The sequence below is a fragment of the Piliocolobus tephrosceles genome, unplaced genomic scaffold (genome assembly GCF_002776525.5).
Source record: "Piliocolobus tephrosceles isolate RC106 unplaced genomic scaffold, ASM277652v3 unscaffolded_19, whole genome shotgun sequence".
NCBI classification, from domain to species: Eukaryota; Metazoa; Chordata; class Mammalia; order Primates; family Cercopithecidae; genus Piliocolobus; species Piliocolobus tephrosceles.
The window spans coordinates 2,644,434-2,666,739 of record NW_022300975.1 but is presented as its reverse complement, the minus strand read 5'-3'; the positions used below and the strand labels follow the sequence as shown (position 1 = coordinate 2,666,739).

The following is a 22,306-nucleotide window of genomic DNA, read 5'->3' as shown; positions in this document are numbered from 1 at the left end:
AAAAAAAAAAAAAAAAAAAAAATTAGAAAATGAAAGAGCCCAAATGCTCAAAAGAAGTAAACAAATTAACCTTGCCAGCAAAAGAATCAGGAAGTTCTATTTTGTGAATGACAGAGAAACATAGATGAGTATAGAACTCAAGGTAATTCTCTTAGAAGGAAAAATTCATCTACATGTTGAAAGGAAATTATCTTTGAGACTGGTATACTCGTGCATGTTTATCGGAGGATTCTGACGCCCATCATAAACAAACTTGTATCTGATACTGCATATATTTACAAGATAGAAGAGAGCAGGGGGTAGCACTGGAATCCCGGGAGGAGAATAGGAAAGGATAGGGCAGACGGGCTGCATGCACATTGCTGGCAGTACCACACTCCTAGGACCTAGCTCTGCCTTTGAACATTCAGGAGCTTGATTTATCAATACATACTGGAGCGATTAGGTTCTGGGAATCACATAACTATGCTCAGAAGTGTGCAAAAATTCATTACCCAAACCTGAACCTATTTTTTCTTACTGGGATTTTTAAGAGGTGATGCCATTAATATTTAAATCAGGACAACAAACTTAATCTAAGACTGACCCAAGCGAATGGGGACATATTGACACTCCACTAATAAGAGAATTGATGACTTGAAATGGTAATTTCTAAACTGACAATGAGTGTACACCTTTTGCATAACTGCAAAGTCCAGGTTACTTGTCTGCATGATCCACAGGGCACATAGACAATATCATCACTATCAGAAGGTTGGATTCAGAGAAAGACATTAGATCATCGTGTCCGTGACATAATTCAGTTTGTAACACGGCAAAATAATGCATCTTGTTCTGTTCCAGAGTTCACCTTTACAGGGACTGAGCACCATATAAGCCATCAGTATCCTGTTTACAATGATAGGGCACAATTTCCAGGTGTATATTAGTTACCAGTTAACAAAGTAAACACAAAGAATGGTAAGCCCTTACAGGGAAGGGAGAGCTGAGATGTAAGCTTTTCCTCTTGGCCAAGAAAGAATCATGTTGGTCTCACCTAGCTGCCTTTCACAGAAAATATGTTCGAAGAGTTGTAGTTGAGACAAGACACGAGCCTGGATGACCAACCATTCCTGTCTTCCCGGAACTGAGGTATTTCCCAGGGCTTGAGACTTTCAATGTGAAAACCAGAAAAGTCCCAGGAAAACTAGAACAAGTTGTTCAACCTACTTTTAAGTGTAGTGCCTGTAGTTCTTTTAGAAATTCAATCACTATTTTGGAAGTCAGCTATTTTTATACTGGTTGTATTTCTGCAGCTGTCCCCCTCTCCCTCCTCAGGTATTTTGCAAACATCTTTTTGAAAATGTCCTTTTCAAATATAAATTTGAATATATTCATGCAATATAAATGTACTGCCCATCTATGATTGTCCATGTTAGGCCCAGGAGTACAATAATGCACAGAATAAATACTGTGCCCTCTTAGAGTAATAGATTTGAGTAGGGGTAGAAGTTTCTTCTGTCTTGAATTATTATGCATTAGACAAATCTACAGAGAGAAATTTTCACACTTTGGGGTGGGGGGTGGAGCTGGTTATATGGCAAAGGTCAGAAAAGAAGCCCAGAGGGGGACTGTAGAAGCGAAGGGAAGAGGTGAGCTTGTACAGCTACAACTCCCAACTCACTAGTCTGAGTGGAAACCGTAGGCAGAGTTATGTTTTCTTAAGATGAGAAAACATATTCCTCATATTATTGTTTCAGAGGCTCTTCCACTGTCTCATTCTCTGCCCACCATTCCAATGGAAGTGTCTCATCCTGGATCCTCCCAATCCCCTACGATAGAACCCTTGGAGTCATCTCTAATTGCTCCTTCTATCTCATGCCACATTCAATTCATCATCAACTTTTATTGATTTTATAATTACCAGTTCTTACCCACTTCTAGTTGACACAGTTTGGAGTGCCTGTTGAGCCCACACTCCTATTAGAAGTGCCTGCTCTCATCTACAGGAATAAGCCAAAAGTAGCCATGTCTGTAAGGTGACACTGGTATCCTGGCCCAGCTTATAAACCAGGCTTCAGTATCTGGTCCCGGGAAAATCAGAGATAATCAGGGTATCCCGCTGGAATACAGATTTGGGATTTAGATGCCACTCTCCATCTGGGCTCTTTGCTTGAATGGCATGATGCAAACTTGAGGGTTGAGGTTAGCATTGTGGTGTGGTCATGTGGTGCCACATGCACGCTAGTCAGCAAAAGCATCAGTAGAGAGGGAGTCACAAGGATGAGGAGAAGCAGCAATAAGGGACCAAAGGAAGAGAGAGATCACTTTCTTATATCCCAAAGACCTTTCCTGGTAACAGTACCTCCTGAGACCTACATTTAATTTCTGCCTTTGATTTTCATAAGCTCTCTAAATGACCTTCCAGTACATTCTAATTTCTTTCCCAACTTTATAATAATGTCAAGTGAGTTTGTTATATGCCATCAAAATATCCTTAACTAATGCATTATGTCTCAGTCTTTGCCCTAACACAGTTTCTTCGTTTCTCTCCTAAGATGATGTGAAGATTGTGTATAAAACTCAGCACATTGTCTGGTGCATAGTAAAACCTTAATCAACGTTAACTGTTCTGCTTACTATTCAACAAGCATTTATGCAGTCTTTGAACACTGTGCTAAATATGTAAGAGAGTAGCTTTGCTTTCCAAATTGCTTAGTGAATCTGAGATGTGCAAAACCATAATGAAGGATGGTACCATAGGGAAGTAAAGAGGGAAATTCGCATAGTGGCAGCTACTAGCTGAGTAGATGGAGGTGAGACAAGGGAATTGTCTATTTGGATGGTGATCGTTCCTGAAAGGTCACACTTTCTAGTCCTCTTACTGCTGACCACAGTAAATCTATCACTCAGCACTCATCTCTTTCAAACAGAGCTAGACAATAAATGTGGGGATGAGGGGGTGCAGAAATCCATATCACCTTGGCATTTCAGTGCCTTAACTATAAGCAGAAACTCAAATGATGCCTATGAAGTAAATTGTTAAAAGAGTTAAACTCTTTTCATGTTAGCAGTCCTGACACATTTTTAAGTCGGTTTCATCATAATTGATTAGATTCGCTTGAGTTCTTCATCAAGGTACGTTATTATGCATGTTTACTTTCAAAGCCTTCTACTGCTGGGAAGCCATGATGCAAGTAATAAGAACAAATATTAATATTCCTTTGGGTAAACAAACACTAAGCATCTTTTGACATCGCCTCTTCCATTATTAAAATTGGAGACAATGCCTGAAAATGAGAATGGATTTATCCAGATGTCAACAGCTGAAGGGAAGAATTATCAAGCACTTAAATGATCCCAAACAAGCTGAAACATATGTCTTAAGGCAGTAAATGAAACACATTTGAGTTACAAGGCCCAGTGAATGCCACAAATCTGGGGAAATGCTGCAAGATGCTCCTAATTAGGGACACTACTGGGTAGAAAAAAATGATGCTGATGCTTCCTAGTATTCATGCTGCTGGGATAATCATGTTATGTGCCTTAACTCAGCAAGGTTTCCTCCATAGAAAATCTTACGTGGTTAGTCTTTAGGCACAAATCTACCACCCTTTAACCAGCTATACTACCTGCAATTTATTTGTTTATATGCAGCTTGTTTCTCTACAAAAGCAGGGCTTTAGGCAGGTTTATCTTCTTCAAAGAGGAATGTTAAAAGGTTGAATTACAAACCAAGAGTATTGCACAAATTATCGATTATTTAAAGCATTTACTTCAAAGGGTAATTATTATTACAGCTACAGGTCTCCAGGCAATGCAGTTTACACTCCTAGATTCTGTTCCCCGCTCCCCTCCCACTGGGAAGTGGCTTTTCCTCCCATACCTCCACAGAAACTGTTCTTTCTAATGATCTCCTAAAGACAAATCTTAATTGGGTGCTTTTCAGTCTCTAATCCTATTCACCCTCTCTACAGCATTTGACATTCCCTGGTTTCTGGGGTCCCTTCTTTTTATTCTCTTTCCCAGTTGTTCATTTACTAATCAAAGGTCCATCCACAATAAAAATTGTGAATATCAATGACATTTCTCTTTTGCTCCCTCCTTTCACTAGTTCCTCTCTCCCAGCTTTTACTGGCTCTTTAATCCTTTCCAGAACTGCCTTCTCCTACACTTTCCTACCTCCCAATCTCTGATCAAAATGCTGGGTCTTCGCACTGATCTATTCGCTATTGATCCAGAGAAGAGCTTCTGATTAAATTCTTTTTTTTTTTTTTTGAGACGGAATTTTGCTCGTTGCCCCAGCTGGAGTACAATGGCGCAATCTCAGCTCACTGCAACCTCTGCCTCCCAGGTTCAAGTGATTCTCCCGCCTCAGCCTCTCGAGTAGCTGGGATTACAGGTGCCCACCACCGTGCATGGCTAATTTTTGTATTTTTAGTAGAGATGAGGTTTCACAATGTTGGCCAGGCTGGTCTCGAACTGACCTCAAGTGATCCACCCACCTCGACCTCCCAAAGTGCTGGGATTACAGGTGTGAGCCACCACGCCCAGCCACCTTCTGATTAAATTCTGTCATGCATTCATTTTAAAGTATGTCCTCGGCCGGGCGCAGTGGCTCAAGCCTGTAATCCCAGCACTTTGGGAGGCCGAGACGGGCGGATCACGAGGTCAGGAGATGGAGACCATCCTGGCTAACACGGTGAAACCCCGTCTCTACTAAAAAATACAAAAAACTAGCCAGGCGAGGTGGCGGGCGCCTGTAGTCCCAGCTACTCGGGAGGCTGAGGCAGGAGAATGGTGTAAACCCGGGAGGCAGAGCTTGCAGTGAGCTGAGATCCGGCCACTGCACTCCAGCCTGGGCGACAGAGCGAGACTCCATCTCAAAAAAATAAAAATAAATAAATATAAATAAAGTATGTCCTCTTAGGATATATGGATTAAAAGAGTAATAAGACCTCAAGAAGTTTCCACTCTAATGGACATGGACAATAGAGATATAAATCAGTGACTATAATTCAATATGCTAAATGCTAGGTGCTAGGATAGAGCAATGTACAGGGTCATAGAGGTCAAGGAGGCATAACGCTATATGTGTATTTTTAAGAATAACATTTTACAACTTAGAGGAAGGAATCTCAAACATCCCTGAAATGATACCTTTGGAGATGGTACCAATATACTATTTAATAAAAGCAAATCTGAGCTCTGAGTGTGTATCACACACCAGGAACCAGGTTAAGTGTTTTATACATAATAACTCTTTTAACTTTACAGTAGCTCTATGAAGGATATATGTAATAACCTTTATTATATGAAAACACTGAGTCTTAGAGAACCAGCACGTGTTATTTCTAGTTTTAAATCCAGATACATGAAAGTCATTCTTGTTTCCTAGTTTATTCACCTTTACATCCAATCAATTGCCAAGTTCTGCTGACTCTTTCTAAATATCACTCAAAACCATCTACATCTTTCCATCACCCCTGCCAACATCTGGATCAAGGCCATCATCATTTTTCTGGGGGTTTATTGCTGTATTCTCTTACTTAGTCTCTTGACAGCAGCCAATCCAGAATGAGGCCCCCAAGTAAAGAAACACAGTTACCGTACTATCTTATTTAAAATCATACCGCATCCTATGATAAAAGTCCAACATGTTAACAGATCCTATAGAGCTCTCCATCCTCTTGCTTGACTGACACCCCCACCTCATCTCTCTTGCTGTCTCATCCCCAGGCCTGACCTGGCTGGGGCACTACTAGTAGATGCCAACAGCACTCTCTGACCTCTGGATGTTCACACGTCACGTGACCCCTGCTGGGAACATTCAGCCCTGTTCCTCCTCCTCTGGCTAATTCTTAATCATCCTTTGAATCTTCAGTAAGCAACATTTCTACAAGAAGGTATTCTCTAGGTTCGTTCTGTCGGCTAGATGTGTTCTTAGATTTCTTTGCTACTTGCATTATGATAATGTTCATACTATTTTATTATTATTTGTTTAATTGCCCATCTTCCTAATGAAACATAAGTAATCTGAGGGCAGGACTAGGTCTGCAGCACTCAGAGAAGACTCTAGTTCTTCGGGTAGAGCCTTAATAAACACTTAGGGAGTGAACCAACAAATAGAGCAGACCCATCATCTGACTCCTGAGTCCTTGCTCTTAAGTATGATGCTATACTTCCTCCTGGCTGAGCTCCAGCCAGCCAGCAGGCTGATGTTCTTGGTTAGAAAAGCATCTAACCAAAATGCAGCATGTCCATACAGGCAACATGTCCTTGGTTTAAAAAGCATCACTACTTCATTTCTAAGTTGGATGAGAAAAATTTAGATTTATGGTTCAAAAGAAGTATGCTAAGGATAAAAATCAACTAGTATACCATATCAAGAAAACCGGACTGGTAAGGAAAGATTTAAATAAGTAGTTTATTTTTTTAAATAAAGTATTTAAGTCAATACATCTGAATTGTATTGCCCCAAGATTTTTGAAACCATGGGGTCTTAGAACTAAAAGTTCTTTAATATCGGCTGGCTCATTGCTTCATATTTTACAGGTGAGTATGCAGGGACCAGCAAAATACATGATTGGCTCACATTCACCAACCAACAACAATGGAGCAGACTGAAAGTATGGATAGTTTTGAGCAGAGTTGAGAGAAAAATACTGACAATAGATCTACGAGGACGAACTGAAGGAAACTAATATCGAGGGCTATATTTTTGTGCTTCAGAATTGAAGGCAAATATACCCTCCCATAAAATACTAGTTAATACCACAGTCACGGAATAAAGATTAGCTCAAATGTAACATTGTCCTGATAATATTCCTTAGGGTCAGTGACCCACGATCTGCATAACAGAGTAACATTTACTTTAGAATTGCAGGCACTGTTATTCAGCACAAAAGACATGCACTAAATATATTTAGTGATTCTAAAAGATGATATATACATTCAAGGTATTAATTGCATTATTTTCATTGATTTATTGGTTTCATATTTTCTGAATGTTCTTAACTCAGAATAATTATGAGTTTTAACTAAGTACAATTGTAGTCAACATCTTTGCATAATAGATAGATACACTTGTCTAAAATAAAACTAGAATGTTATGTATTCCAGTTCAATTAATTATAACAATATTTTGAACATTCAGTAAATGCCAGGAATTGTCAAAATGCTTGGGATACTAGAATAATTAAGATGCGGCTTCTGTTTCAAGATTCAAGTCTAGCAGGGACCAAGATTTGTCAATACAGCTTTCAGTATGGTAAGTAAAATAATAGACATACATTCTCCAAAAGATTATTATACCAAAAGTAAAACAAATTGCTGTTAAAATTCTCACCTCAGAGCAACTATTCCATTCTATGAATACATCATCTTTTTCTTAAAATATTTTGTTTCATATAACAACCCCCATGTGAAAACTATCAGTAAAAATAGCAAATTGTTTTTAATACCCACCATTCAATGTATTGGTGGAAAAGGGAGAGACAGAAACCTACCTTGGAAAGATCAAAAGAAATGGGCAGACCAGTGCTGAGTCAAGACTTTATACACTCTTGTCAAGGTCAAGGGTGACAACTTCAGTCAATTTTGCATTGTTTCTAAATTTGTCTACTGGTTTTTAAGAAGCTGAACCCTTGGACCTGGATTTGGCACCCCAAATGACTCTGAGGCAAGGGTATGAGATGCCAGAAAACGATTCCATTTCTATAACCAAAATCTGCAGACTAATTTAACTCATTCCCCAAATGCTTGCTACATAATAGGATTAGACAATATTAATAAGAGAAGCAGCACAACCCTCTCTGGTGGCATCAGTTTTGGAGCCTTGGGCTCAGTGCTCTCTCTCCAGGGATTTCTAGCAATTAAGTGAAGGGTCTCAACACGCTCCATATTGCCAAGAAAATGTTAACCATAGATATCTACTATTTATTTGGTTATTCTAAGAACACTAAGAAAGTATTTATTAAGGGTGTATTATGTTCCAAGGGATTGTTCCAATCGATTTGCATATATGAATTCATATAAGCCTCCTAACAACCTTATAAGATAGGTTTTATTATTCCCATTTTACAGATGTGGAAACAAAGGGAGAGGTCATAAGCTAGTCATTTTGGGAGACAACATTTGAGCCTAGATGTTGAGCTTCAAAATCTATTCTTGTAATAATTATAATATACAATTTTTATCTCATGCATCTCATATAGTTAATTTCTTCCCCTCCCCACTGCCACAAAAGTATAATTTTTAAAAGTGTCTTGTCTATCCAAGGAAATGTGTTTCTATTTGCCTATTTCAACATTGATAAAATTTTCTTTTACTGAGTGTCTAGGTGAAGTAAACAGCTAACTGATTGCTACAAAACAGGAGATTAGCCAGTCGGCCCTTGACTTTGAATTACTTTCTTAGGACTTACAAGCTTTTTACAAAACCTGAAAATGTCTCTCTGGAGCAAAGACTTTCTGAACTATTTTTAAAATGACTTTTGGGAAATTATGAAAAAAAAAAAAGGAAACTCTTTGAGTTATAGGAAACAGTTCATGCAATCAGTTCTCACCACTCATGGGTCAGTTCTGCATAACTCTTTCCCAGAACCAATTTATTAACCATTTCCCACTGAGGAATAAAAGATAATAGAGAGACACCTCTGCGGAAGCCTGTGACAACAGCATTGAGGGCAGAGGTAAACTAATAATAAATGCTGAAGCAAGTACTGTATAATTATACCCAAATTTATCAAAATGAATCAATATGCAGCCTAATTGAGATGATCTTTGTTGCTTCTTACAGGAATGCGATTTAATTAGAATCTCCAGTGATTGTAAATGGGTAAACTGAATTCACCAGTAACTTCACAGAAATCCCAGGCAATATGAGATGAAGCAATAGATATAGCACCCTGGCTGGCTTTTTGTTCATAGGAAATGGACATTAAAGCACCCTACTTGGCCTTTGGGAGACTGCAAGCCATTTTCAGGTGTGCTTGGGGCCTGAGTAAAAGGGTGTGGTGGTACGTTCAGACATTTGTAAAAGATTCAGTTCAGATAAAGCAGACAAAATAGTTTAACTTGCATTTCAAGAAGCTCTGAGGATTCAAGATGTTCAGTTGTGGAAGAAACTAACAAGACTGGTTTTAAGAGGGTTTAGTTTGAAATAAATGAGAGACAACTGTTAAAAGTAATAAGCCTGTTTCCATTTTTGAAAGGCTGGGAGAAACATGCACCTGTAAACTCTGAGGGCAGGTGGTGGGGAGCAAGAGGAGATGTATGTAGTGAAGATGGTGGAAAGACGGAGGGGAAAAAAAAATTTTCAAGAAAGGGCACGAGGCATGATCAGGGAGATTCTGATGTGGCTTAGTGGCTATTTGATAGTTGACAAATCTAAAGGGTAGATAGGTGTGGTGACTCTGGAGATTCAAATTTTGCCTAGGGCATCATAAATATAACCCCAGGAATGTGAAACAGTATTACTTCTTCTCTGGGTTGAACAGAGAATAGGGATCAAAACAAGGGTCTTAATGTAAAGTAAGTGGTGTATTTTAAAACAATCAAGTGAGAATAAGCTCTGTCAATAGTTGCTATATTCAAATGCTTGAATCCCATAGAATCTATGGATAATTGACTTGACTACAAAATTAGAGTAACTATTCCTAGCACAGAAGCCCCTTTGAAGATTTCTTGCATATTGACGACCACAAGTTGTTCTGCTTCACATGTAGTTGATCTAGTACTGTAATTCAAAGAACCAAAAGTCAAATCTGAAATCTTACTAATTGATTAATAATTGCTAAAGAGGAAATGTTTTGTAGCATTTACTACACAGATGTTACAGAACTATTTGAGAGCCAAATAATTCATATGATGGTGTTCTGAGACACAATTTAAAACATCCGTTATTCCTTCCTGTTCCTAATCTAAACAGAAGGGTTGATATCATAAAAGATGTTAGAATGTATTAGGTGATGGACGGAGGAAAAGAGGGCATCTTCCACGCACACTTGCTACAGATTTACAAAGGAAGGAAAAAATCCTCTCACTTCCAACACGCCCATCTTCTTCCTTTCCCAATTGTATTGGTGTGATTTGAGAATGAGAACATTTGCGAAAGGACTTGATGTGTGGATATAAAGTGATAGTTTCATATTTGTTAGAATGTAAGATCATATGGCTGAGAAGGAGAATTCATTATTAAAGATGTTTGTGATATTTAAATGAGAATGAATTATAAAACAGTATTTACAGTATATTTAAGATTATATGCATAATAAAAGTTCCAAATTGGCTCTCTATGGATGGTGGGATTATGGATTCTTTTAAAAATTATTTTGCAACTCTATATTTTCTACTCCTCTCTTTCTATAATGGAAATATCATTTTGTGCAATAAATATTATCTTAAAATAAAATAAAGTGATGGTCAGTACTTCTGAATATAAATTAAGGTCAGAATTAGGTATATATCCTACTGAAACATTACAGTATGCCCTGTAAATGTATACAATTATTATTTGTCAAATTAAAAAAATCAAACTTCCAAAAACATTAAATAATGATGTATATGTTTTTGTATATATACATATATAATACACTCCTGCACATATATAAATAACATATAATTAATTTTAGATATCAAGAAGTTAAACATGTCATAAAGCTTGGGGTTTTTTTGCTTGCCTTTTGTCCTCTTGCTACAGCCCATATTAGATCTTGGATTCTCTTACCCTTCCACTCACATTATCCTTCTTGCTTTTACTCACCCCACACATAATCCAGATTAACAATTTAGGATGTGCTCTTTAATATTTTTCTCCATGCTTATGTGCTCAGGTAAACAAACATACAGACACATGGCATAGTGTTGTGGGTCATTTAACAAAATAAGATCAATTATATACAGGCCTCCATGTCCTAATTCTTCTCACTCAATAATACCTCATTGAAAATCTGCCAAATCAACTGCTACAACTCAAATGCATTGTTTTAATGATTCTATGATATTTCATATCATACCAAATGTATCATGATTTATTCAGCAATTCCCCTATTGACATTTCCAGAGGTTTTTTTGCCATTATAAAAAATGTAATCAGCATCCTTGTACGTGTGTCATTACTCATGATTTTATTTATTTGAGAAAATGTCCTAGGAGTGGGAATGTTAAGTCAAAGAAAATACACATTTAAAATTCTAATAGATATTGCCAGATTGTTTTCCAAAAAGGCAGTAACAATTAACAGTTTCACCAGACATATATGAAAGCACTTTTTCCTGCATTACTGACCGTAATAGGCCTTTTCATTCTTTATAACTTTTTGACAATCCAATAGGTATAATGTAATATTTCATTGTTAGTTTAATTTCATTTCTCTGTTCAAGAATTTGAACATCTTTTCAAATACTCATTTGGATTAGTTCTTGTCTGAGTTGTTTGTTCTGTCTACTTTTTATTTTGTTTATTTTGTCTGCTTTTCTATGGGAGTATTTGCTTTTTCTTTTCAATTTGCAATTGTTCTTTGTACATTTTGTGTGCTAATCCTATGTCTTTTATTATTAATTTAATTTACCAAATTTATCATTTTTCTTTTGAATTCACTTATGGTAACTTTTGTCTTATATTTTTATACAGTTAAATATGCCTATCCTTTCTTTTTATAACAACATTTTTTTGGTCCAGCTTTGGAGGATTATAAACAGTTATATTTAGTCAGTATTTCTTGGTAGTCCTGGTATTAGTTGCCAAGGGTAACAAAAACAATAACAAAATTGCCCTTTGCAAGTAGAGTAGTTAGAAACAGAAAAACCTCAAAATAACAATGACTTAAATACAGCAGAAGTTTATTTCTCTCATGAAGTCTGGAAGGAGTTAATCCAGGGCTCCTATGTATATCCCAGTGTAAGGGATCAGGTTTCTTCTGTCTTGATGATTTACTGTTCATGGCTTTCATTCCCCAAGTCAAGGCATGATTCAATATTCTGCTAGAAACTCAGCCATATTGTTCATTTACACTTGGGAAGAAAGAAGAAGAAGAAAAGAAGAGCCATGTCCTTTAAGGATACTTCCCAGAAATTGTCTGCCCTTCCATTCACATCACACTATCAAGAACTGAATTACATAGTTACACATAGTTGCAAAGGATGCTTATGTTTCCCTGGCCACTACTGTAGAAAGTCTATTAAACTGTGCTAATTTCAGCTAAAGATTGGGGGTTCCAATCTTTAGAAGATAGGGAAAATGGATATTGGTCACTGCAATTACTTCAAAATAGTAATTAGCTGATGCATTTTAAAACTAATGATTTGGGGTAAAAGGATTTTGTGAAGATGTTATACTACTCTAAATAAAACAGATAGATAAATAGTGACGAATAAATCAATGAACTCACTTTCAATATTTTTCTAGAGCTCATTTATTTACCTTAACTTCTCTTTTCCAACACAATCACTCTCCAGTAATAATCTTCTGCAGCTACATAGGTACAGATGTTTTAGCAAATAATGCCTACTTATTTGGAAAATTTCTGTCAGCCAGAATGACCCAGCACACTGCATTGTTCAGTTTCATTAATTGCTTATCTGACACGTGTGATGGTCTTAGCAATCTAGGAACTTCCCTCATGAACCTAGTAAAATGATAAATGAAAGAATCAACTGGGCCAAAAACACTTTCCAGCTAGAAGGATTAATGCCACTGGGTGTTTTTTAATGAGTGGCTGTATTCAAAGGAGTAACTTCTGTTTAGATGCTCTCATGCCTAGCCTATTTTTAATAAGATTACACATTGAAAAAAATGTAATACATTTTATCTTTAACAGGTAATGATGGAGACAAAGCAGATACCATGACTTATAACGTGGGTTGTTATCTATCTGCTGTTTGGACCCGAGCAAAAAATTTCAAAATATATTTCACTGATATCTGCTATATTTTTAAAATTATGCAGACTTTTTGAGCAAAGCAGATCTCTAATTTTGAAATACATTATCTGTATTATTAAATAAATGGTCTGGAATTAGAATTAAGGGCATAGAGTAGGCAAACAAACATCTTTGATTTTATGCTTTGGTCATGTCTAGTAGTGATATGGAAAAAAAAAAGAAAAAGGAATAAATATTCTGTTCTGAGCTGCTCATTTACAATCCTAATATCTGTGAAAACTCCCAGGTCTGTCATTCAGAAGGATGACTTCTTCCCTCATGATCGAAACCGAACTCAAATGTGCCAAATGGGCCAATAAAGCTAGACTCTTATACAGTGATGCTTCAATAAACAAACTCACCATGCAGCACTTTATTAATCAATTCATGCCACCAACAAGTACATTAAAATGACAACTTATGCAAATTAGAGCTACCTAATTTTCCAGCTGCGAGGCATATACTTCCACATAGAGTTTCTACTAGTCTTCACTAAACTGAAGAAGATAAAGTTGTCAACTCTGAAATTTATTTTCCCTGTTTGCTTCCTTTTTCTATTTCTGTTCTCTCACTTGTGAGGGTAATGCTCTCTAATCTCTTCATAGGTTTCCAGTCAGTTCAGTTCATGATCTGTTTATTAAGCCTGTCACAGAGTGAGCACTCTTGAATAAGGAAGGTCCCTGCCCTCAGGGAGCTTGTGCTCTAGAGCAGAAGTCAGACCTGTGTTAAGACACCTGACAGTTACTTGAAACAGGCCAATAATAAATTGCATTCTGATGTTTTCCAGTGATTTTCATTTTAAAAAGTATAAATTAGAATAGATTTTAAAATATCCATCCATTCACACTTACTACTTGCCATAATTCACATGTTTTCTCCAGTGGAAGGGTCTGGCTGACACTTGGTCATAAACTGCAGGCCATCTGATCGATATTGCAAGCCTTGTTAAGCCTTGACTTTAATGAACATGAGTCCTGTACATGGCTGAGAAAAAGGGTGAGGACTGGTGGGGTTGACTTATTTCCATCAAAAAGATTGGAAAACAGATCGAACACAGTGAGTTAAAATTAATTTACATTTATCTGTATCTAATCCACTTTGCAGAGCTCTCAACTATGTTCTTACATTTTAATATTCTTATTTCTACTTGTAGAGCTCAAAAAGTTTTCTGCTTGCAGTTGTTCTTAAAATGTAGTATGCATCAGAATTATTTAGAGGGTTTGTTAAAAAGCAGATTGCCGTGGGCCACTGTCAGAGTTTCTGATTCAGTAGATCTGGGGTGGAGCCTGAGAAGTTGTGTTTGAACAAGCTCCCTGTTGATGCTACTTGTCTGGGGGATCTCACTTTGAGAACTACTGTGCTAGACTGGAGGAATTTTCCACCACAGTAAGCAAGCAGGAGGATTCTGTTTAGCCACCAGGGATTACTGAATTCTCATCAGATCTGCCTACCCAGCCAGCCCTACAGAGCAGCCTCAATTAACCTTTCTCTGGTGACCCAGACACTGGCATTCCCCAGCCCTTCTCCATAGTCCAGGAGAGTCAAATCTTGCTCCTCCCATGCACTTTTCAGGTCTGCCTGAAAACATCCTTCACCACCTCTTATTGTAAATGACTCTCAACTGTAGACAGTTATATGTTTTATGAGATAATTTCTTTTATTCTAATAGCGTTTAATTATTTTTTAAAAAAATCATCTCCTATCTCACCCCTAAGAAGTTATTTGCAATGCATTTCCATGACTCCTATTTTGTGTTGACCATGTCTCTGAATTTCTCAGTATCTACACTAGCCAGATCAATTTTAGGTTTGAAAAATATGTCACCATAGACAAAATCTTATGGTTTATCAAGGAGCTTAGAGGTTAAGAGTGGGCTCTGAAGTCAGGCTGCCTGAGTGTGAATCATAACTCTGTTCTTGTCTAACTAGGTGATGCTGAGCAATTCTTTATTCTCTCTAGGCTATAGTTTTCTCATCCAGAATATGCCTTCATCTTAGTCTGTTTTGTGCTGCTATATCAAAACACCACAGACTGAATAATTTATAAAACCAGAAAATTATTCCTTACAGTTTTGGAAACCGGGAAGTTCAAGGTTGAGGAGTCTGTATCTGGTGAGGGCCTTCTTGCATAATTATCCCTTGTTGGGGGACTGAGAAAAAGGTGAAGGGGGAACTCAACTTTTTAAAGAACCCACTTCCTTATAACAGTATTAATCCATTAATGAGGGTGAAGCCCTCATGATCTAATTACCTCTTAATACTGTAACAGTGGCAACTAAATTTCAACATGAGTTTTGAAGGGGACACATATTCAAATCATAGCAGTCTACCTCATAAGGTTTTCATTTTAAATACAATAATATCTGTAAGAAGAGTACCCAGAACAGATAAGCAACCTCTTTGAATTAAGGATATGAAGCTAGCAGTGTGTAGTGGCCAAGATGGCTAGAGCACCCAGAACAGATAAAAAAAATTATTGCAAAATAATTGTAATTATATTGGAGGCATATATAAGTAGAATTTGATTCAGTTTCTTAATAATAAAGAATGGCCATATCATGGGAAGACTAATAGGCAGGCATAAGGTATGATGGATTTCTTTGGATCTTAAACTTCTTGGAATATTCTTCTTGGTAAAACAGTTGAGATTACAGACACACTAAAATCTGGATGATGGTTGGGTTTTTTTGCACTCTGCCATGAGTTTTAAATAGTTTGATAAGGAATTTTGTCTTTAAAAGCAATGACCTCATCTAGGTGTATGAGCATGTATCTCAATTCAATCCAAAAGCAGTAAATTCCCACTGAGTGTGCAGAAAGATGATCTAAGTTCTGGTGTTTACACAGGACTCTATGTGCTGGGTACTATTATTGTCTTCTGTTTGTAGATGAGGAATCAAGGTTTGGAAAAGAGAGACGACTGCACAAGGTCACAGTGCTAATTAATACTCAACAGAACCAGTACTCAAACTCATACGGTCTGACACTATAGACCGTGCTCTTAACTATTCTGAGTTTTTGCCTCGGGGTTGGTCCCAGAGAAAACTACTCTCAGTAAATAATTAGAATTCAGACAACTTTGGTATCAGCAAAAATTGAGAAGGTGACACGTCATACTCCATCCCACTAAGTATAGAGAGGAAATTTGGTGGAAAATTTCAGCACCATGACTCTTGGTGTCTGAGAAAAGGGAAGTGAGAAGTTGTATATTGTGAACTGGACACAAGAGCACACAGAATGAAATCACATGAAGTGTTTTACCATCTGGATTTTTAAAAAGCAGGCTGGCTACATTTATGTCATTATAATGATCACTCAGAAATTACATCATAGTTTATTTTTATACTATCATATAGTAATTGGTGTGCTGCTGATTAAGACCAGCAAAAATAAAATTCTAGGCTCCTACTGTCAGGCTATTCAGCATTCTGTTAGACAAATTACAAACATATGTTGGGAGTCCACTCACTGCCAGTATTTGTGCTAAGCCTTTCAGGAAAAAAATAAAGGTATTAGACATAGTTCTTATCCTAAAAGAGCATATGATCTTTTTGGTAAGATTAGGTAAATACAATTAAAATGATCATATGAAGTAGGAATGACCTAAATCGAGGATCAGATGAGAGAACAATAGCCAGGAAGGCAACATTATGTTGACAGCATGGGAAATCTGTGAATAAAGAGGTGGAAACATGCAAGATACATTTAGTCACTGTGCTTGAAACAGGGAAATAATTTCAAAATTCAGACTGAGAGCAGTGGAAGGCTTTGGCTGTCTTCACTAAGGAGTTTAGATTTTATTTTATATTTCAAAACATTCTTTTAAGGCAAAACACATTTTTCAAACAAACTCCAATATAGGTCTCTTGACTGAGACATTTGCTTCCAACAAGGTGGGGAAATGGAGTAGATTTATCCTCCTACCTAAAACAACTTAAAAAAAAAAAAAAAAAGCACAGAACATATGATACAATGGGTTTCAGTAATTGATTAACAAACAAAAAGGACAACGATGCCTGAAAGAGGGGAGCAAACAAGGCGAGCCGGATGACGGATGACAGCCTCAGCTTGGAGAGTTTCCAGGACCTAACACAGGGAGTTTTCAGACCATGACCAGCAACCTCTTTGAGTTAAGGAGATGAAGCTAGCAGTCTGTAGTGGCCAAGATGGCTAGAGTTTATAGAGCAGAGTACTGGAAAGGAGAGAGCTGCTCAGAGAGAGCTCTGGGGAACTGCAGAGGATCCTTATCAAGTCATCAGTAGTGATCTGTGTATGTGTATGAGGAAAGGACCACCCAAATAAATTAGAAGAAAAGTCCTTGGAGCCCTTTAGAAATAGTTTTTGTTCCTATAAGCTAGAGTGGAAAACTTCATACTTCATGGGGAATCAGGAAGTGTATTCACAAGGGTTTCATGTCAATAGTGGAGATTAGCCCTAGAATAAACACTGCTTTTGTCCTTTCTAGCAAAGCTTAAAAATCCAAATGGAAAGAATCAGTTTCCAAGTAACTTAACTGCAACTCAGAACAAAGCTCAAAGATATTTACAGGAATACAAATATATTTACGACCTAACAAGCTAGAATTCACAATGTCTGGCATCTAATTAAAAATTATCAGGCAGAAAAGGCTATATACTGTTTGACAACTGTATGACATTCTTGAAAAGGCAAAACATGGAGACAGTGAAAATATCAGTGATTTCCAGGCAGTTGTGAAGAGGGAGAGATAAATAGGTGGAGCACAGGGGATTTTTTAGGGCAGTGAAATTTTCTGAGTGACACTATAGTGGTGAATAGATTTGTCTAGACCCATAGGATGTTCAATACCAAGAGTGAACCCTAATGTGAATTATGGACTTTGAGTAATAATAATATGTCAACGTAGGTTCATCAATTATAACAAGCATAATCTGGTGGGGATGTTGATAATGGGTGAGGCTATGCATGTGTAGGGGCAGGAGGTATATGGAAAATCTCTGTACGTTCCTCTCAATTTTGCTGTGAACCTAAAATTGCTCTAAAAAATACTTTAAAAATTACCACCCATTCAAAGAAGCAGAAAAATACAGCTTAAATGAGAAGAAAAATCCAATCAAAATGGACCTAGAAATGATACAGATGATGGAATGAGTAGATAAAAACATTACAATAGTTATTACAACTGTATTTAATGTATTCAAGAAACCATAGGAAAAATTGAATACAGTAAGTAGAGCATGGAACAGCTGTTCTGGTTCAAGAAGTGTTGACCTCAAGATGAGCACTATCATGGGGTTCAGTGAAGCACAATTTGAGAATTATTGCTGTAAGTTATTGGGAACTATTGAAGGCTTTTCAGCAAAATTTGGCTTAAAACTAGTGGTATTTTACAAAGATTGAATGGGTAGTAGGATGCAGGACAGAACTCATAAATGAGGGAGAATGAGACCAAAAATTTCAGGCAGGTGGTAACCACAATACAACAGAGAAATGAGAAGTTTTGACCTAACATGACGGATCTTAGAGAAGCCGGTGGGACCCCAGAAAGAGTTCTCTTTCCTTTGTGAAGGGTAAGGTGTGCTTGAATGGCTTCGTCCCAAGAGAGTGGCCTGTACATTGGAAAGTGTCATGGTTCCTGTGGCATCTGGTAAGTTCTCACTGGCACTTGAAACTCTGGGGGAGAGGGTGTAAATCTCATGCTGAGCCATACCCATATTTGCAGCAGGTCTCCAAGGTAAATAACCTCTGATATGCTGGAATAATGTAGGTAAGGAGACTATTTCTAAAATATTATTAAAATGAAGGTGAATCACAAGGTCAGGAGATTGAGACCGTCGTAGCTAACATGGTGAAACCCCGTCTCTACTAAAAAAATACAAAAAAATTAGCCAGGCGTGGTGGGGGGCACCTGTAGTCCCAGATACTTGGGAGGCTGAGGCAGGGGAATGGCGTGAACCTGGGAGGCGGAGCTTGCAGTGAGCCGAGATTGCACCACTGCACTCTAGCCTGGGTGACAGAGCAAGACTCCATCTCTAAATAAATAAATAAATAAAATACTTTTTTACTAAGAACACCTATTAGCAACAGGTCTTGCCATTTGAAAAATTAAAACTTGACACTTAGAGGGGTTAAGTAATTATCCCAAGGATACAATATTACAGTAGAAACTGAAAGAGGTAAAAACTGAAAAACAACTGTCAGATTTGTAGGAGAGGTCCACTCTCATCTTAGAATAACTAATTTTTAAGGAAGCACTGGAAGGGAGGAGAGCATGGGGAGAATGCAGTTGAGCTGTTCTCAAGAAAGGTAAAAGAGAAAGGAGATCGAAAGTAAAATAGAACATTTTCCCTATATAAAGATCCTAAATGTTATCATCTGTGATAGTTAAATTTTTGTATTGACTTGAGTGGGCCACAGGATGCTCAAATATTAGGTCAAACATTATTCTTGGTGTGTGTGTGAAGGTGTCTCTGTACGAGATTAACATTCATATTGGTAAACTGAGTAAAGCAGATTGGTTTCTCTAATATGGGTAGACCTTATCCAATCAAAAAATCTGAATAGGACAAAAAGGCTGACCTCCTTAGAATAAGAAGGAACTCCTCCTGCCTGACTCCTTAGAGCTGGGACATCAGTCTTTTCTGGTCTTTGGACTCTGACTAAAACATTGGCTCTTGACTCTCTGTTCTTCCAGCTTTCAAACTGGAACTTATACTGTCAGATCTACTGGTTCTCACACTGAAACTACACATTGGCCATCTTGTATTTCCATCTTACCAACTGAAGATATTGGGACTTCTCAGCCTTCATAATCATGTGAACCAATTTCTTATGAGAAATCTCTCCCTCTTGCTCTCTCTGTACACACATACAACACACCCCATTGGTTCTGTTTCTCTGCAGAACCTTGACTAATATGTCATCTTAGAAGGACTTTCCTACTATTGATTTAGGAAGTACTGTAGTTCTTTAAGATAAGATCTTACAACAAGGGGTTGCATACCCCTTGTTGTTGAAGAGGAGGCACTAAAATTAAAGGTCAGAGGTGTACCAGGGAATAACACCAAGGCCATGCCTATCTGGATGATGAACTCATCAAGAATAAGTATACTGCCAAACCAACGTATTGGCTACTGAGCCTGTAGTTCCACTTTACCAGTGTTTCAACAACTGGTAACTAATGTATTCAGGGTTGAAACATGATGACAGTGATTATGATGATAGAACTAAATAAAATAAGGTTTTCCATGGGCCAGGGTCCTTATTTATGAGATAAACTTGTTGTTCCTAGTCTCAAATTATGTATCTTTTGTGACTGTACTTTCATTTCATTCAGACATATTTTTAAAAACAATAAAAGCTTTTTTTTTGTATTGAGCAGGAGGATAGTATTGAAAAGTATTGAGCAGGAGGATAGGCAAAACGGGTGAGACCAAGTTTGCTTTGAAGAGCAGACTGTCCTCAAGAAGGTCCCAACGGAATGCAGTAGAAAGAAGTTCAGGTAGAAGAGCATGCCGGAATTACAGGGAAGTCTGGCACAAAGACGGGGCAAGAAAAACACCAAATTAATGCTCAGAAGACCTGATCTCCCCTAATTATCAATTACTTACTAGCTCTCGGATCCTAGGCAGTTTACGTAATCCTTCTGAGTCTTAGATTTTCTGTAATTAAATTATTGAGTTAAATTAAAATGTGACCAGCATGCTCACCCGATAATTTTTGATGATCAAATAAGAGAATGTATAAAAAGATTAAGGTGGTTTGTTAAAGGTAAAGTCCTATACAAATATTGATTATGATGATCAACCAGGGAGAGATACACTGGAACCTCCAATGGGCAAGCAAAAGGTTTCAAAGTACAGGGTAAGATGCCAGACTGTGAGGAAGGAGTTGGGACTATATTTCTTGAAAGACTTGGGGACCACATAAGGCCCTAAACACAGAGGAATTGGGGTTCTGTAAAGGCAACCAGAATACATGTGGTAGGTCAGGAATCCATTTATTAGGACTTGGTTTTAATTTAGGATTTGATTAAAAGACGAAAGCCTAGGTAATGGAATTTGGACATACAACTACAACTGGTTAGTCAGGAAATTCAGCAAGGTGAAACTGCCACCCTGCCTTCTCCTTCAGGGGGTTTAAATACCTCCAGATAAAAGCCAGGACTGAACTCAGAATATTGAGTGAGGCTGAATCTATAGATGAAGGGAAACAATGTGTAAGCAAGTAGACCTTTACCATAAGGATTTTTAAAAATACTCTAAAAAAAAATACTCTAAAAAAGATTGGCTTATACATTTGAAGAACTTTTTTGAAAGATTCCTGCTTTCCATTCACGGGTCACTACCAGACATTTCTTGTCATTAATCTAAGGAGTCCTGCGAAATACACGATCCTTCTACAGCTGTAGAATTCTAATGAACAGAATTCTAATGAGATGCCTAGGTTTTTAAAGAAAGTTGAATGATAGTAATCACTAAGGCTTACATCAGAAAACTCCAATTGTATATTATAATAAAACACAGTGTCAGCCATAATTCATTTATCTTGAAAACAGAAAATTAGACCAGTCTATTTGATAGTATATTTTCTTCTAATATTTTTATCCCTAGAAGGATGTCTCATGAATACTCTATCAAATCAATGACATTTAAAGCTAAATTAAAACTATTTGGTCTTTCATAAGTTGAAAAAAGTGAAGTATTGAATTATTATTAAACCAGAAACTGGTTTAAATTTGTCTTAATTTTTATCATAAAGTCATATGGTAAAAATAGTCTCATACTTGTCTTCTTTACAAGTTGTTTCTGAAGCTTAAGAAAAATGATGCAAGAAATCATTAGGTCAGATTCAGTGGTTCATGCCTGTAATCTCAGCACTTTGGGAGATCAAGGCAGGAGGAGCACTTGAGGCCAGGAGTTCAAGACCAGTCTGGGTAACACAGCGGGATCACATCTCTACCAAAAAAAAACAAAATTAATTTAATTAGCTGGGCATGGTGGGATGCACCTGTAGTCTTAGCTATTTGCAAGGTCGAGGCAGGAGGGTCAGTTGAGCCCAGGAGGTTGAGGCTGCAGTGAGCCATGATCACACCATTGCACTCTAACTAGGGTGAGAGTGAAATATTGTCTCTTAAAAAAATCATTAAACCAAGATGAAAATAAAACTTCACTGTTTCTTTTTGAGAAGGCAACTTTTGATGATGTGCTTGGTGTTTCAGTTCTTCTGTATTCCCACTTGGTGGAAATTTAACATAACACACAGCTCCTCATAACATCCGACACCAACTGTAGTCTATTATCTCAAAATAGGTGTGGAAGAAGACAGTACAGCATTGGTATTGCAGGACAGCAAATTTCAAAACATGGTTCCAAGATCAGTGCCATTAACATTGCCTGGGAACTTGTTAGAAATTCTTGAGCTGTCCC

The 22,306-nt window shown here is 37.4% G+C and overlaps 1 protein-coding gene across 1 annotated transcript in view; it reads right to left on the bottom strand.

The window, feature by feature from the left end:
• LOC111542200 (myosin-15) overlaps positions 1 to 7,881 on the bottom strand; it is a 143,072-nt gene extending 135,191 nt beyond the window's left edge. The window contains 1 exon segment of the mRNA XM_023211420.3: positions 7,789 to 7,881. Coding sequence (XP_023067188.2) covers positions 7,789 to 7,881 — 93 coding nt within the window.
• Between the last annotated feature and the right edge of the window lie 14,425 nt (positions 7,882 to 22,306).